The sequence below is a fragment of the Ascaphus truei genome, chromosome 3 (assembly GCF_040206685.1).
Source record: "Ascaphus truei isolate aAscTru1 chromosome 3, aAscTru1.hap1, whole genome shotgun sequence".
NCBI lineage: Eukaryota > Metazoa > Chordata > Amphibia > Anura > Ascaphidae > Ascaphus > Ascaphus truei.
In genome coordinates, this window is record NC_134485.1 from 244,905,543 (window position 1) to 244,921,571 (window position 16,029).

General features: G+C 38.3%; 1 protein-coding gene across 2 annotated transcripts in view; it reads right to left on the minus strand.

Moving 5' to 3' along the window:
• Window positions 1-690: 690 nt before the first annotated feature.
• The window catches only part of TMEM131 (transmembrane protein 131), a 185,572-nt gene continuing 170,233 nt past the window's right edge, over window positions 691-16,029 (minus strand). For both annotated transcript variants that reach the window (XM_075590544.1, XM_075590546.1), the window contains exons 39-41: window positions 5,633-5,736; window positions 4,901-5,061; window positions 691-1,863 (exon numbers count right to left, since the gene is read on the minus strand). In XM_075590544.1, coding sequence (XP_075446659.1) covers window positions 1,564-1,863; window positions 4,901-5,061; window positions 5,633-5,736 — 565 coding nt within the window. In that variant the 3' untranslated portion in view covers window positions 691-1,563. The remainder of the gene's footprint in view (window positions 1,864-4,900; window positions 5,062-5,632; window positions 5,737-16,029) is intronic.

Here is a 16,029-nt window from a genome sequence, read left to right on the forward strand (position 1 = left end):
TAGATAAAAGTATGATGAATGAAAGGATTATTACTGCTAATTTCACAACATTGTTTCCATTTTGACAAAGATTTTACTTGTTGGACTGCATTAATTAAACGTATTGTGCATAGAAATGTGATTCTATGTATATTAGGTAATCTTTTCTTTCCCCACTAAATTGGATAAATTAAATGTTTCCTACTTTGACTCCCTGATTTGCAGTGCATGTCACCTGCCACATTGGTACCCGATATTCCCTGAATGCAACTGCAGAAATATATAAAGAAAGAATTGCTACCTTAATCTTCACAGTGCTTCACTGCACTGACACTTCCCAGTCATACACTGGGAGTGAATATTAGATAGGACAACAGGTTTTGCGAAAAGTATAGACTTACAGTAAAATAAATGTTATCAGAATATTATAGAACTCTCCTCTTCACGGAGAACTCGTCCATCGTATCGTACTATTTTACAGTGTGAAAAAGGCTCAATAGGAGTGCAATAAATAAGATGCAGTCACTAACAGCTAAGGTTAGACTGTAATACTATATAACCAGTGTTTACTAACAAAGCAGAGCTGAGTCCCTGAAGCCATTAATCATCATTGGGAGTCAGTGATCCACAAATGGACATCACGTAGCTATCAGTACAGCAGTCCAATTTCTTGATCTGTATAGCTATATGTATAAAAAAACAACACACAGATTTTATTGAAAAAAGCCTTGTTTATTTTAAAGTACAACTCAGAGTTGTATGAATTGCTCAACAAATCTTGTTTTGCTCACAAGATTCGATAATGAGCATTTCAAATAAACTTTAAAAACGTATTCTGGTAAGTAACCAAGAATACAAATAGAAGATAAGTTCAGTCACAACGGTATGCTGTTGCATTCAGTCCTTTGCGCTGTATTTTGCATTTTGTTCATCTTTGTTAAAAAAAAAAAAAAAAACCAACACAGATTTTTCTTTAAAAAAAAATAAAAAATACTCGGCATCTTCAGCACAATCTGCTATTCATTTATTTTTATATTAATTTTATTAGAAACATAATACTGGGGAAGGATGTGTTGTTACTTCAATACAAACCAGTTGTTGAGGTTTTTTTTAAAGTGTTGCATATTAAGGGGGTGGCGGGAAAGCAACAATATAATTTCTGTGGGGCAATTTTGCTGCACATTTGCAAAATAAATAAATAAATGAAGATCAGACTAATTTTTTAGGTGCATTGTTCCCCACGTAGCTGACAGTCTTTCAGAATTGCTTACTACAGCTATGTTTTTGTCCAAACCAAAGCATTTTTTTGTTCCTCTTTAAGCAGAACGACAATCTTACATGAACAGAAGTAAAAATGGAACGGAGGAAGAAAAATGACAGGGAGAGTTAAATGTCAAAAATGTTTTCACGCAAGATTTAAGGGTGGGATTTAAAAAACATTAAAAAGCCATGAAGGGAAAGGTACTGGTAAAGAATAATAGAAGCTTGTCCCAAGAAAACATTGGCAGATTTGCAGCAGTATTAAGATGCACGCCTATCATAACCAGGGATTCTCTTTGTTGTACAGTTGCTGGTCTCTTCTCTCTAGTTCTCAGGTGGGTAGTGGGAGTTGGGCCAAGGATCTGAGCTTCTCCTTCCGATTGTGGGACTCCATATCCTCCAGGGATCATAAGTCTGTCCTCCCATACTGTCAGGGCTGTGGGAAGCAGCAGCTGAAGGAGCGCTGGCAGTGGGGCATGTGTTTTCAACTCCCATTAAGTCGATGCCAGGCAGGGTGTTGGCTGGAGTGGTGTATGGAAGGGTGCTGTTAAGGTTACTGGACCAGATGGAACTGCTGAAGGGAGTGGTTGCTGGCCACAGACTACCGGTGTTCCCAAGGATCGACTGAAAAGGAACAGGACATTACATCAGTGATAGAAGCAAAAAGATGTTTTGCGTTAGCCTCTCATCTCAGATATATAAATGGAGTGCAGCACTGAATCTCTAAAGTAAAAAAAACTTATAGATATGCCACGAGTGAAAGACAACCTTAATATTGTTACTATATAAAATGGAAATGTATAAGTATGGGCTGAAAAGTAAAGAACATGTCACTGGGATGTCATCATTGACTCCCGTTACCACATTTATTCACATTAAAAACCCGAGTTTTGATATGAACCAGATAACATTTTCAGATGAGCAAATTAGGACAAAGGTTAAGCATATCCAGACAATTTTTTACAACAAGGCATGGGACCTCAAACAAATATACAAGCCTTTTTTATACGAAGATGTTACAGCAAACTCTTGCAGGGTCTTCCCGAAATCTGGTGAGTTTTAGGATCATAATTTGCATTGCCACATTTGCCACAAAAAGGGAAAACTTATTTTTACATACAGTAGGTGGCAAATATGCTATACGTTTATAATGTTCTAATTTGATGTTTGTATGTCAAATAGCATGCTAGCATATATGTTCAAACGCAGCACTTATGTCTACTGCAATTGCAAAGGAATTCCATACTTGTATGGCACAAGCCTGTTCAATCACAATTGACAGACAAATAGGAGAACCCCATATACAGACAATTAGACAGATTTCCAGTCAAACAAAATTTTGTGCAATTTTGACAACACGCAAAAGTGATTGTGAGACTATAATTATGCCATTACTGTTAAGTAATTCTGTGATTTGCGAACAGTCAATATTAAGTTATGGTTCACTGAATTTCAATCTTATGCGGTTGACAGAACATTATCTCCTGCCTTGTTATACATTACAAAATAGACATTACTTTACATTTCGTGAAGACTCCAAACAAATCTTAATCTAAGATTTGTGTCACCTCCCAATTGTGTATCTCTGGCTAATAAAGACAATCTTCAACCACTTCGTAAATACAAATTAAATTACAGTCTGTAGCCTAACAAGGGAGTTGAAGCCATCAGAAATGATGAGTAGTCCGTAATCCACAAGTGGACATTACGTAATTAGCAATGCCGTCTGAGCCACAATTTCATGTTAAGTTTTTGTAATAAACCCAAATACATTTAGTATATTAATCTCTAAAACATATTTCAAATTTGATGGATATTTAGTGTTTAAACCATTCTTTCTGCAGTCTCTCGACTAATGCAATGGTCCATTCTTTAATCTAAAATGATTACATAGTATGCCTATAAGATGGTCATCCACATATGCAGCTGCATTCATTCTGTACCCCTTCAGTGTACATCTGTCGCCTCAAAGGCGTCCGCCTGCTGGGGCTCACCAAGAGTTGCTCCCCTCTGCACAGGACCAGCGTGCCAAGGGTTAACATTTGCTTGTACTATGTGGAACGCCAACCCCACCCACTTAAATGTTAATGAGCTAAGAGGACAAAGAACTTTGTATTCGCAGCTGCATTCATTCTGAATACCTTCAGTGTACATCGGCGGTGCCCCAAAGGCGGACAGCCTTGGCGCAGGGGAAGGGCAGCTAAAGGGTGTTAGCCGATTGCTGATGTTAAGGATTCTCTATTTCAAATCTGAAACTCACCAGGCATTTATCCCTTGTACCCAATTTTCCAACTCTCTGTCCATGAAATGTCTGTGAATTGACTGTATAACCATGTTCTTTTAATGTAACAATGTATTGATATAACTCTGTTCCCAGGACATAATTGAAAACGAGAGGTAACTCTCAATGTATTACTTCCTGGTAAAATATTTTTTTTATAAATAAACAAAAAAACATGCCCCACATTTACAGATGCTGCTCTATGCAGGTGCTGTATTATCTGATTATTTGTAATTAGGTTGGATTTAAAAAATAAATTTATTTTAAAGACTACAGTTCTGGTGTTTAACTCTATGCCATCTGTTTCATGGTTGAATTTGTGCTACTACGGTGCTCCAACACCACAAAAAAGTGCCATTCAATTAATGCAAAACCAAAGTTTGGAGTCCTTGCAGTAGGTAAGTACTTTTGAATACCAGGTGTGACCAAAAAAAATAAAAAATTGGCGGTCAAGGCCAGATAAAACGAAATATTTTTTAAAATATTTATAAAACAAAATAAAATATTACATTTTGGCAATCACTTTTTTGCTCACCACTAGCAGGAAGGATAGTAACACCTTGCAAACCATATTGCATGGATACTCACGCCTCATGTTATTTCTCACAAACAGATATCATTGGGTTGTTTTCATGAATGTTGATAAAATAGAACTAGTGAAGTGGTGGATTTTCAAAAGTAATGTAGTTAAAAAATAAAAATCAATAGTAGATGTGAGAATTATACCAGTCTAGGAAAATCAAAAGATACGGAAGCCCTCATGGAAACTGTGAGAGCTTCCTGCAGACCCCTGTTTTGCATATATGCTGTGGCTTTATGGCTAAACCAATATAAAATGTAACACCAGCTGTTTAACTGGCTCTGAACTCTAGACAGGATTTCCAAAGTGTACACAAGCCTACATCTGTGGAATTACAACAGCCTTGTGACTGAAACAGAAGTCGAGTTTCAGCATTAGAGCAGTACAAGACATGTAAAAAGATGCATTGGGGCTGGCATGACGTGCAATGTGATCTTCTACTGTGCTAAGCAACAGGTTGACCTGTCTGTCAGAGATAATGATTTAATGCCGGCAAAATCCTAGAAAATGCCCAGCATTTAAACGAATGGTCTTTGAGTTACCACCAACGAATTCGAAATACATTAATCTATCATTACCACCGAACTCTTTTCACACCTGCAGCTCAAAGCTCAAGTACACTTGTTTTTTATGCTCCAATTGATGGTGACAAAGTTTTACTAGTAGGGTGATTTTAAAGATAGACATGCCAAGAAAAATAAAAACTTTTCTTTACTTAATTATAAAGTTGGTGTACGTATCATCAATCCAGAGACTACCTCTGAAAGGGGAACAGGATAACAAAGGGCACTTATACTTACTGTTGTTGCATGGGTTGGTGAGCCCGTGCTGGTTGGCCATGTGGGTACAGAGTCTGTGACAGGCGAGTCCCAAATGGATGAGGGCAATTCAAACTCGCTCCATTTCTTCTGAGAATCAGGAGCATAGGCAGACCGTGGAAGACCAAGCTTGCTAAAAACCTCTGTGTGGGGGAATAGAAAATATAAACCAAAGTAGGTCGAGAGATAAACAGTAAAGTATAGTTGATTCTTGCATGATCAATCATAGTACAGTTGACAAAAATAGGTTGGTGTAATCAGATATCTACGTATTAAGAGCATCACAAGGTCAATGAATGTGGAAGAGCAATGCAGCATACTGGCAGCAGAGGCGTTAAAGGGGCTGGATATGAATAAAAGAACGTGTGTTAAAGACCTAGTTTCCTTTATTTAATAACATGTTGGAAAGCAGTTTCAATTCTGGTAAGAAAAGCCAACACTATCAACCTGACCAGACCTGTTCATCTTTTTCAGCAGTGGTAGGGAGAGAAAAAAAAAAAAAAGCACTGCGAATGTAGCTTTACATACACCATGCTGGTTCACAGACAAATTAATTCATCTTTGCATACGTTACCATTTACATTTAAAACGGTAGAAAGAATCACATTATCCTGATTTCGGTCATGCTAATTTCTAGTCCTACAGATTAGCTGTAAAAAATATTTTTCATTTAGATTTAGTCATTTATATATTTTACACCTGCAAGGAACTCACCTCCTGTTAAATTGAAGGAATTGCTGGGTCCAAAAGCAGAAAACGAATTAAGTGGAACAAAGTCAGGACTGTTGGGGTTGCCAATTGGACTCCATAGGCCAGAACTAAATATGAAGAGAGGGGGAAAAAGTTATTTAAAAAAATAAAATAAAAAATATATATAATTACACCTACATCATTACCATTCCAATGTGTGTCTTGTTATAACTTACAGAACCATTATTAGAAAACGTAAATACTGGAGAGGCCAACATGTAAATCTGGCAACTTAAACCTATACTATTTGTTTCAAGCTCAGTTGATTAAAAAACATGTTTTACTTTAAATTTATCAATTCTGAACTAGCCATTTAGGGGAAGTAGATCAGACACAGTGGAGCAAGGTTACATAGTTACATAGTAGATGAGGTTGAAAAAAGACGTACGTCCATCAAGTTCAACCTATGCTAAATTTAGACAACAGATACTTGATCCTATATCTATACTTACTTATTGATCCAGAGGAAGGCAAACAAAAAACCCCATTAAGGGGGAAAATTAATTCCTTCCTGACTCAAGAATTGGCAATCGGATTAATCCCTGGATCAACATCCTTCCCATGTATACTTATTTGGTATATCCCTGTATACCTTTCCCATCTAAAAAGATGTCCAACCTTTTTTTGAACAAATCTATTGTATCTGCCATCACAGTCTCCCTGGGTAATGAATTCCACATTTTAACTGCCCTTACTGTAAAGAACCATTTCCTTTGTTGCTGGTGAAATTTCTTTTCCTCCAACCTTAATGGATGGCCCCGAGTCCTTTGTACTGCCCGTGGGATGAATAGTGCTTTTGAAAGCTCCTTGTATTGTCCCTGAATATATTTGTATATAGTTATCATATCCCCTCTTAGACGCCTCTTTTCTAATGTAAATAAATCTAATTTAGCTAGCCTCTCCTCATAAGTTAGAATGTCCATCCCCTTTATTAATTTGGTGGCTCTTCTCTGCACTCTCTCTAGTTCCATAATGTATTTTCTTAGGATTGGTGCCCAAAATTGTACTCCATATTCAAGGTGTGGTCTTACGAATGCTTTGTAAAGGGGCATAATTATGTTTACTTCCCTTCCATCCATTGCCCGTTTGATGCAAGATAAGATCTTGTTTGCCTTTGCAGCTACTGCATGACATTGGGCACTATTGCTAAGCCTGCTGTCTACAAGCACTCCTAAATCCTTCTCCATCAAGGATTCCCCCAATATATCTCCATTTAATTTGTAAGTCGCCTTTTTATTCTTGCATCCCAAATGCATAACCTTACATGTATCTGTATTAAACCTCATTTGCCATTTACCTGCCCACGTTTCCAGTCTCTCCAAGTCCTTCTGAAGAGAAATTACATCCTGCTCTGATTCTATTACCTTACACAATTTAGTATCATCAGCAAAGATGGAGACTTTGCTCTCGATCCCAACCTCAAGGTCATTAATAAACAAGTTAAAAAGCAGGGGTCCCAGTACCGATCCCTGAGGTACTCCACTCACGACTTTAGCCCAACCTGAAAAAGTTCCATTTATGACAACCCTCTGTTGTCTGTCCTTTAACCAGTTTTCAATCCAGGTGCATATATTATTACTGAGTCCGATTTTCTTTATTTTGTACACCAACCTGTATCAAAAGCCTTTGCCAAATCTAAGTAGACCACATCAACTGCATTACCCTGGTCTAAATTCCTACTTACCTCCTCAAAGAAACAGATAAGGTTAGTTTGGCAAGATCTATCCTTCATAAATCCATGCTGACTATTACTAATAATTTTGTTTTCCATTAGGTATTCCGGAATATTATCCTGTATTAAATCTTCAAGTAGTTTCCCTACTATTGAAGTCAGGTTTACAGGTCTGTAATTCCCCGGGTGTGATCTAGCTCCCTTTTTAAATATAGGCACCACATCTGCTTTATGCCAATCTTGTGCTACTGAGCCTGTGGAAATGGAGTCCTTGAATATTAAATATAATGGTTTTGCTATTACTGAGCTTAACTCCTTGAGAACTCTTGGATGTATGCCATCGGGGCCAGGTGCCTTATTTACTTTAATTTTTTCAAGTCGCTTATGAACTTCTTCCTCAGTTAACCAATTGGTCATTAATATGGAGGTTGTGGCTTCCTCCTGTGGCGCTACTATTGAACTTGATTCTTCCCTGGTAAACACAGAGGCAAAGAATTTGTTTAATACCTCTGCTTTTTCCTTATCTCCAATAATCTGCCTACCCATCTCACACTGAAAGGGTCCTATATTTTCTTTTCTCATTTTTTTGTTATTAAGGTAAAGGACATTTTAGGGTTGATCTTACTTTCTATTGCAATCCTTTTTTCATTATCCATTTTTGCTAATTTAATTGCCCTTTTGCAATTTTTGTTACATTCCTTATAATTCTGATACGATGTCTCTGTCCCTTCTGACGTAAATAATCTAAACGCCTTCCTCTTCTTGTCCATTTCCTCCCCTACCTGTTTATTTAGCCACATTGGTTTTGACTTATTTCTTTTATACTTATTACCCATGGGTATACACTGATAAGTGTGCTTTTCTAACAATGTTTTAAAGACTGCCCATTTATCTTCTACATTTTTCCCTGCAAAAACATCATCCCATTGTATTACTACTAGATTAGACCTCAGTTTATTAAAATCTGCCTTTCTAAAGTTTAAAGTCTTTGTTGAACCCAAGTAATCTGTTTTTTGATAATTTATTTCAAATGAGACCATGTTATGATCACTGTTACCCAAATGTTCCAGGACTTGAATATTTGTTATTACTTCTACATTGTTTGATATGACCAAATCCAGAACTGCCCCTCTCCTGGTTGGTTCCTCAATAATTTGGGTCATATAATTATCTTTAAGCACCCCCAAAAACCTGTTTCCCTTTGTTGTAACGCTAATCTCATTGCCCCAGTCTATGTCTGGATAATTAAAATCCCCCATTATGCAAACATGACCCAGTTTTGATGCCTTCTCCATTTGCAAATGTATTTTAGCTTCCTCAATCTCACAGATATTTGGTGGTTTATAGCATATTCCCACAAACATTTTCTTTATACTTTTACCTCCACTGCTAATTTCTATCCACAAGGTCTCTACATTTTCATCATTCCCTTCAGACATCATCCCTTATAATAGGTTTTAGATCTGGTTTAACATATAGACATACTCCACCTCCCCTTCTATTTGTTCGATCCTTCCGAAAAAGAGAACCCCTTTAAATTAACTGTCCAGTCATGAGTTTCATCCCACCATGTTTCACCATATCATACTGCTCCCTTATAGCTATTAATTCAAGCTTCCCCATTTTATCTGTCTTGCATTAGCAAGCATGCATTTAAGTTTTTTTTTCAGCCTGTACTATTATCTTATCTGCTCCTTCCTTTCTGCTCCCACTTGGTTTAGTCTTTAGAAGTTTTCTAGTATTATCTCTATTTACTATGGGTATCTCACTGCTTGTCAAACTTGCACTTGTCCCCATTCTACCTCCATACCACCTTGTATCCTCATCTATTCCATTTAGTTCATTATCTGTTTCATTCCCCTCCCCCCTCCATCCTAGTTTAAAATCTCCTCCAACCTTTTTAGTATTCTCCCCCCTAGCACAGAAGATCCCTCTTCATTGAGGTGCAATCCGTCTCAGAATATAGATGGCACCTCTCAGAAAAGGAGTCCCAGTGCTCTAAAAACCCAAACCCCTCCTTCCTACACCACTTTCTTAGCCATGCATTAACCTCCCTGATCTCTGACTGTCTCCCTGCGGTAGCGCATGGCACTGGTAGTAATTCAGAAAATACTACCTTGGAGGTCCTTGCCTTAAGCTTTTGGCCTAGATCCCAGTAATCATTTTTTAGGACCCTCCATCTTTCTCTAACTTTGTCATTGGTGCCAACATGTACCAAGACCGCCAGGTCAATCCCAGCCCCCTCAACAATCTGTCTACCCGATCCGCAATGTGCCAAACCCGAGCACCCGGGAGACAACAAACTGTTCGGTTCATGCGGTCCCGGCAACAGATTGCCCTATCTACCTTCCTAATAATGCAGTCCCCTACCACCACAATCTTTCTTTGCATCTAAGCATCCTGAGCCCCCTCTGTGCTGGAGGAACTATTCCCCTGGCTGCTAGAGGAATTAATCTCCCCCAGCCTTGCCATTTCTGCCCCAACATTCCCAATATCTTCACTCAACATGGCAAATCTATTGGGATGTGTCAGCTCAGAAACGACCTGCCTCTCCCTATTGCCCCTGCTTCCCCTTCTAACTGTCACCCAGCTACCTACCTGCTCCTCACTAACGGCAACTAAGATACCTACCTGCTCCTCACTAAAAGCGCCACCATCTGCACCACTAGTCGAAGCAAGGGCCTGCTCAGTGAGCTCTAATTCCCTTTCAAGATTGCCAATGTCCCTCAATATTGCAAGTTGCCTCTTCAGATCAGCAATCTCTGATTCTAAAGAGACCACCTGCTCACACTTCTCACAGTGGTATGCTCCTTGGAACAGCTGCTCCAAGTGCACATACATGTGTCAAGATGTGCATTGAGTGGCATTTTCAATCCTGCTCATTCTAGCAACTATAAAGTTTATAAGTACTAACAGTAAACTGTACTTCAATAAACTATACCTTGTTTAACTGCTTCCTTGTTCAAACTGCTTCTGGTTATAACTGCACACACTTTAACCAACCAGCACTTCAATCAACCACACAGATCAATCAGTACACGCAAGCTCAGGTGTTTTTCTATGATAACCTTCCCCCAAAATATTTGTGTCCTAAGCAACCAGACCACTGTGAAACAGCAGTATTGGAGAAGTAAATATCTGTGGGGAGAAGTGGAGTGAATGTGCTATTTTTCAAAAGGCACATAAGTGGCTGAATATGATGGCTATCCTGGCTCCTCTCACAAGATGTACGAGGTGAATCTTCTACAGGTGGACTTGCTGTTCTACGATGAATGTTGAGCCTCTCATAGGGTATAGCCAATTCCACTCAAGGTGAGGACACTTTAAATTAGGTAAAATGCCAGTGCACCTAGAGTCAACCACTACTATTATAACTTTCAGTGGTTGCCAGTCAATGTTCTGCAGCCAGTGAACTGATCCATGCGTGTATCTTCTGTTACCATCTCTAAAGAATAGAGGGGGGCACTGTCTGGCTGATCCTCTGCCAGACTGCGCAGAAGGCCCATGGCCACTGTTGGGCCACTTCAAGGTTGCATTCTCCTGCACCACCCTCCCTTTTCAGGAACGGTTCTTATGGGCCTAACAATACTGACAATATCATGGACGCCAAAGAAAACAGACCTCTGATGGTTGAACATAAGTATCTTTATATTCGGCCTGTTCATACTGTGCATCCTCTTGAAATAAGGCACAAGGCCACGAGATAACAGAAGTCTTAATAATTGTCAATAAATAACAATAAATAACGTTACATATTTTGTTCTTACAGTTTAGATGTTATATTATTCTCTGATAGGCGTTGGAGCTTGTGCTTAACTATAATCCGACAGAGTTGCAGTTATTTTGGTTAAATGGTTCGGACAGATCTCACTGTAAACTATTCTAATGTTTACTATGCTGTATAATTATCTTGATTGGGTTTAGCCTTTAAATTTGCATTTTAGATTTTTTGCTCCTACCCAAGCCAACACAAGAGTAGGTTAGACTGGTTGAGAAAAAAAAAGTGCAATCTACCAAGGTTTAAAAAGGAGGCGGCAGAATAAATGGAGTCCTTCATTGATCATGTAGTAATAATATTGACAATCAAATCAAAATCAGGAAAGTCCCAAGGGCCGGATGGGTTGTCCAGTGCTTACTACAAAACATTTTTTCCCCCCTATATTCGCCCCATACCTGGCCACATTTTATAATAAGGATATCACACTGCCGGAAACGCTAAAGCAAGCAGTTATCTCTGTTATCCCAAAACCAGATAAGGATCCAGCGAATTCACAAGCTACAGACCTAAATCCTTGCTAAATACAGACCTAAAAATATTTTCAATGTTTCTAGCAAATAGGCTAGGTATGGTGCTCCCCAAGATGATACATACCGATCAAGTTGGAATTATAGTAGGAAAGAGAACAAAATTCAATTATCAGTGTTTCAGAGATATCATAAGCTAAAGTTCCACTTCGCTTATAAGCCAGAAAGTTAGCATTCAATAGTATTTTTTAGAAGGTGCGGAGTTCTTTCATATGAGTCGGAGTGTAATGTATGTATATCTTTATTTATATAGCGCCATTTATGTACATAGCACTTCACAGCTGTAACACACGTGACATATAATTTAACAGTGGAAATAAGGGCAACTGGAAAAATATAATCGCATTGGTGGATAAAATTACGGGTACAGAATGGCCTTTTGACCCGTGGACATAAGTTCTGCGCTAACCTGTGCTTGGGAAATATCACCATAATAAAGAGACACTTGTACACTATATCCTTACAGTGGATAAATACTCAATAGCATTAGCTTGGAAAGAGCCTGAAACTTCCGTCATTAAACAGGTTATTAATAGAGTAAAGGCATATTATTAATGGAAAAAATTAAACAGTATGACTAATAATTCTTATGAAAGGTTTCAAAGGTATGGAATCTTTGGATAGAAAAATCTCCCAGTGAGACTATGTTTTAAGGGTTATGAGAGGAGATACGAAAGTGTCAAATGCTGAAACTCCCTGCTCGTGTTAGAGGAAAATAGGCACCATGTCCTTCCTTTTATTTAATGTTGTTCTTACCTTTTTCCTATACAGGTAGGTAGATGTACATGATATAGATTAGAGGGTAACCGTTAATACATTAGATGATACAATTTAAATCTATTAGGAGACTTTGGTAACAATGTACATGGATGACATGCAGCATCGTGTATAAATGTGAGAATTATACACTTAATGCTTTCTATTCTGTATCCTATGTACAGTATGTGAAAAGATCAATACAAATATTGCTTTTTTTTATTTTAAACTAAAAATTACAATTTTGTGTATTTTTCAAATTCTGTTTTACTTCATACATTTAACACACCTGGCTTGGGGTTTGGTAAACTAGGTGTTACTACAACCTGATGGGAAAACGCTGTGGCAGATTGTAACATGCTGGAGAATACAGTACATACTGTACAGTTTATACTTGTAGTTCTTAAAACTCTCATTGTGGCCCCGGGTCAAACCAGGTTTCTATGGCAATCAACAAATGTTATATTCGTAAGCAAATTAGGTGCGTTCACCCGGGTACAAATGTCGAATGACTCTAAAAACCTATTGTGGCCCATGATCCCCAAGGAGATGTTTCAGAACCGTAGGTCTACACATTCATACACTGACTTGACTAATAGAAAAACTATCCTCTCAATCACAAACCAATACCGTAACCATAATTAACCGTTGTCAGGATATGAACAGAAGTATGTGTTAAGATCCAATTTCAGACCTTTTAAATAATTGCACATGCATATTAGTAATTTTAGACTTGATCAGTTTAAATATTTTACTAAGACCACAATGATGCATTAGCTAGAAAATATAACATATGTTCTATTGCCTGTGGGAAAAAAGGGCAGTAAGTAAAGTCTTTCACTGTGAATGTTTTATCAAGATTTGTATCTAAAGTTTATTTTAGTTCTGTGCATTTTGAGGGACACAGAATGAAAGAACAAGATAACACAACGTTCCTTTCAGCCAACATAATCCATTGGTGGTAATCGAAAACACCAATTGTGAAGAGACTACAAACAATCAGGATGGCCCATAAGCAAAAAAGGCTTAATATAAGATTAAGAAATGTAAACCGAACATAGTCAAATTTATGTAAATGAACATTTAATCTGCATGCAGTTTATATATCCTGTGGAAAAAGCATGGCTTTCCAAATGAATATATTCTATTCCAGTGGTTCTCAGACCTCTATCGCTCTAAGCCAGATCAGGTTCCTGAAATAAAGTTAATTAATCTGTGTGCAGGTGCATTGGTTATTTATAAACCTGGTGTGGCTGGTGGTCTCCAAAAAAAAAAAAAAAAAAAAAAAAAAAAAAAGATTTGAGAGCCACTAACGGAGTTGCTCAAATGGAAGACAAATGGTAGATATCCTTCATACTGAAGATGTTGTTCTCTAATGACCGTAAAAATGAATAGGTCGCTATTGCCAACATTATATTGTTATATTAAGAGGACACCCCAAAAAGGTTTTAATTGTAAAATCAAAACAAATAGGAAACAGGGTTATGAATCAAACAAATACATTAGAGACCATGATAACATAAATGCTTTTGAACACCATCCAGAGGTGGCAAGTCCCCTGAACTCCTCCAGAAAGAGGGTTTCTGGACTGTTCATCCAATGGGACTTAACATGAACCTTTTATTTTCATGCTTCCTAGATTCCATATAACGGTTTTGCTTCCTTTCAAGGTAACTTGACTACCTCTCTACATGTAGGGGCACTGAATTGTTTTTTTAACCGTGAATACTATGTGACCTGATCATCTGTATATGCTCTGCTATATCTGTACGACCCCAATCTCATGGTGTGCCACTGTTTCTTATCCCTAATTCAGAGTCTGTGCTTTGAACACCAGTCCTGGGTATTTTCTGGATTTTGGCCTGCATACTTATTCACTCTGCAGTCCTTATGCATGGACACCTGGCCCTAGCAGCAGGAGAACCTGATGCTGGCATACCCTCACCTCAGCGCTCTGTTCATATGGACATTTATGAACCTTGGGTGTTCTTGACACATGGAAACCAGACCCTAGAGGCGAGGTATACTGCAGCTGGCATTGCATTACTTCGATATGCTGCCTATATGGAAATTCAGGGTCAAGGATGCCCGTTTGGCTACCGTGCCCTGCATTCCAGGACCTTTTGGTGTTCCTGATGCATGGACATCAGACTGTAGGGGTGAGATACACTACGTCTACTATCTACTTTTGTGGGCTTTCATACCCGACATATGGATGTTCTCGGAGTGTAATGATCTGTTGCCTATATGATCCTATTAACTCAACCTTAAACCTGGGATTCTCGCTGTTGTTCGGGAACCAGACCCTGACGAGTGGGTGATATAATCCATTACAAGAGTGCCGCGCTCGGCTATCATGAAGCATAAAAGAGTGCTGTTGACTGCATATTGCTGACATGCATTGTTACCATCGACACTCAATGTTCTTGACACGCATGAATCGATCATAAGAATGAGAGGACTTTAGCCATAAACCCGAACCCCACAATGAATGAGCGGTTTCCATATGCAGATGTAGGATCTTCAAGTCCCTGACCTTACATACTGCATCTACTTTGATAGTTTGCCCATTGTCATTGCATCTAAGGACTTTTACGATCTAAATTGTACACCATCTCACGGTGATCATGAACCTCTGAGCTTAACTTGGGTACTTTCTTACTATATGTATTGTTTAGTTTTATGCACGGCTTTATATCTATTTTGCCACATGTTGCATTTGACGTTCATTTTGCTATATTACCACTGGAAAGTACTGTATTTCTATACCTGCCGATCATATCCTCTCAAACGTCATTATGGCACCTTACGTTCATTGGCTGCAACTTCTGCACACAAGCATCTTTCCTGGCATTTTTGTGTTTTATATTTTACCATTTGAGCATTAATAAGGAGTGTTTTGTGACCACTTTAAACTTGACTGAAATATTGGATCAATAAATTCCTGTTGCCGTTACACGTGTATCTATAGACCTATACACACCCACGTTCCAGTATAGGACCTGAGGGAAAAAAAATCCAGGAAGGTGGTACCTTTTTTTACCAGTATCACGCTATGTTGTGCTACTTATTTTAGGAGCTTTTTTTAACACCCTCTACCCTGATCACGATCCACAGGGTATTCCACTTACGCGAGTGTGCAATATTGGTATACTTTATTTTTTATACCCACTATAAGACCATCATTGCTGATTTTTCTTTTTCACGTGCTCAGGTTATACACTGGAACATTTTCAACTGCAGAGATCCATTGTAGGGCCCTTGGACTTTCAGCAGCAAATTATAGGGATATTATAACACTCAATTTACTTGTTAATAGATCGCGGATTGTGCGCTGTTGTGCTTTTCCTTACACACAATTTTGCAAGGTTTCTAGGGGAGACATAGGAAACGTGGGGGGGAGCATTTCACTAGAACAAATTTTAGTCCTACTTAAGCCAAAGCAACATATTGTCATTGCTATAATATCACACGGTGGTAGAAAGATATGGAGAATACACTCCAAAACCGATGCTCCAAATATTGTTAACAAAATCCACAATGTTCATATGAATATCAATAGAATGAGTAGCGCTAGTAAATCATAGTCCTGTTAGCATATAATAAAGTTATGGAGTAAAACTACTGG